This window comes from Gadus chalcogrammus, chromosome 10 (assembly GCF_026213295.1).
Source record: "Gadus chalcogrammus isolate NIFS_2021 chromosome 10, NIFS_Gcha_1.0, whole genome shotgun sequence".
NCBI lineage: Eukaryota > Metazoa > Chordata > Actinopteri > Gadiformes > Gadidae > Gadus > Gadus chalcogrammus.
In genome coordinates, this window is record NC_079421.1 from 18,769,062 (window position 1) to 18,771,561 (window position 2,500).

At 56.7% G+C, this 2,500-nt stretch overlaps 1 protein-coding gene across 1 annotated transcript in view; it reads right to left on the reverse strand.

The window, feature by feature from the left end:
* Positions 1-2,500, reverse strand: part of LOC130390266 (teneurin-2-like) — a 20,072-nt gene that overhangs the window by 14,127 nt on the left and 3,445 nt on the right. The window contains exons 3-5 of the mRNA XM_056600129.1: positions 2,211-2,312; positions 1,311-1,484; positions 295-944 (exon numbers count right to left, since the gene is read on the reverse strand). Coding sequence (XP_056456104.1) covers positions 295-944; positions 1,311-1,484; positions 2,211-2,312 — 926 coding nt within the window. The remainder of the gene's footprint in view (positions 1-294; positions 945-1,310; positions 1,485-2,210; positions 2,313-2,500) is intronic.

Here is a 2,500-nt window from a genome sequence, read left to right on the forward strand (position 1 = left end):
GACAGGACACTCCTCTATCACTATCGCTGAAGCGCACACACACACACACACACACACGCACACACACGCACACAGAGGCAAACACACACCGACACGACACACACACAGACAAACAGGCAAACACACAGACACACACACGCAAACACACGTGCACTCACACACACACACACACACACACACACACACACACACACACACACACACACACACACACACACACACACACACACACACACACACACACACACACACACACACACAACCACAACCACCCACACACAGGCCAACACTCACTGGTAGAAGGTGGTCCAGCCGGTCTCGTCCGCCTTGGTGGCCAGCAGGCCCGTGCTGCCGCTGTACCCCAGCAGCGCCACCTCCTGCCCCAGGGCCGAGACGCTCCTCAGGCCCCCCGTGGGGTCCAGGCCCAGCGTCACCACCTGGTTCTCGGGCAGCAGCACCAGCCTCAGCAGGCCCGCCCCTCCGCCCTGGCCCAGGCCGTCGCGCCGCACCCTCAGCGTGTTGTTGCAGTTGTCGGTCAGCGTGGCCAGCTCGCCGTCGGCGCCGTACGTGAAGTTGTAGAGGGGCTCCCCGGTCACCAGGCTCACCGTCTGCACGTGCAGCCCCTCCTGGTTGAAGATGTACAGCTCCTGTTCCCGCGGCGACGCCACCTCGTACTGCATGCCGCCGCCCGACAGGCCGCCCAGCCCCGTGCCGGACAGGGCCGGGCCGGGCCGGTTGGCGCGCACCGCCCGGATGCGGATGTTGTTGAGGTCGGCGATGAACAGCGTGCCGTCCGGCGACACGGCCAGCGAGGCCGGCGAGTTGAGGCCCGCGTCGGGGGCGTAGCCCTCGTCGCCGTAGAAACAGTTGCAGTTGACGTCGTTCTTGCAGTCGCAGTCGGACGTGGCGCCGGCCAACAGGGAGATCTCCCCGCTGGTGCTCACCTGGCGGGGGGAGGAGGGGGGAGAGAGAGAGAGAGAGAGGTGAAGCCGGTCGTTGCTATAGAGACGCTGCTGGTTTTTAAAACCGTTTCATCGTGCGGCTCTTTGGCACAGGACGCCGGTACGGAGTTGCATAATTTGGGTAAAAAAAACATCTTCAGGCACGTCGGGTCCAAACGACATAATCAGAAGCATTGATATGATCCGTTTTGAAATGCCTCCCACGCCACAACAAAGCCTGTGCAGAGCAGCAGACTTGGCTAGTCGCCGCCAAGGCTCACTGTCTGAGTGTCTGAGCGTCCGATTGGCCGGGGTTCGATTCAGAACAGCGAGCGACAGCGAGAGACGACCGGGTTCTAAGGGTCTCACCTGTCGGACGCGGTTGATCTTCTTCTCGTCCGTCTCGGCGATGTAGAGGATGCCCGTGTGGGACAGGGCAATGGCCGTGGCACTCTCCAGCGCCGTGTGGATGGCCAGCTTGCTGAGGCTGTAGTCGATGCCCGGGACCTGGCAGTGCATGGGACGTCCCGCGATGATGCTGACCTGGGGGGGGGGGGGGGGGGGGCGCGGAGAACAGCAGAGCAAAACAAGTCGAGTCAGGTTGATGTTTGTGGAGCCTGCGATCACACTCCTGGTCTCAGAGGGGATTCACAAGCCAGGATTCACCCCCCCCCCCCCCCCTCCCCCCAAACCCTACCCCCCAGAAAGGCTATTAAGCTATTACTACTGGTTAGTCCTTTAGAGGGCTTTATTTATGGCTTTTTATTTTAGGCTTATGATATCATTTCTTTTTTGATGGGCCATTAAGGAGAAGGTAGGGGCTGGACATCTGCTTTTGGCTGCGTTTGAAGCCTAACTTTTTTTTGCAGGAGGTCAAACCCCTCAACACTTCTATAGTATCCTCCTGTGGACATTGGTCGGTAAGGAAAAGGAAACTTGTTTCACGTAAGGAAAGTAAAAAACTATCCTGCGGCTACCGAAGAAATCACTTGTCCGGAAGATACTTTCTTATATTTTGGCTTTAGTTTGTCTCAAAAAAGTATGATATTTTTTTCTTCTTCTTCTTCTTCCAGGAACTAATTAAGCATCCAGGGTGTCAGCCCAGCAGAAAGCCTAAGATAATGGGTGCTCCATTAAAACCGTGTACTGTGAAAATCCCAGTTCGCTCTTTTTAAATTGGCGGGAAAAAAAAACAAATTAATTGGGACTAAGAGTGCAGAAACCCTCCCAGTAATGTTTAATCTTCTGCACTCAGGAGACGGTACAGACCTGGTGGTTCTCCGTTATGCGCAGGATGACGTTGTTCTCCAGCACGTACAACGAGTTGTCCATCGGATTCACCGCGAGGTCCGTGGGCCACTCTAGACGCACCTGGAGGACACACACACACACGCACACAGGCACGGATGCACACACACGCACACACACAGACACGCGCACGCACACACACACACACACACACGTACGCACAACCACCCGACACCAGGTGAGAAACCGAGACTGAACTAAAGGAGGGAACCGCGCCAAGGTTTGGACAGGTCCTCACTTCATTTTCTAAC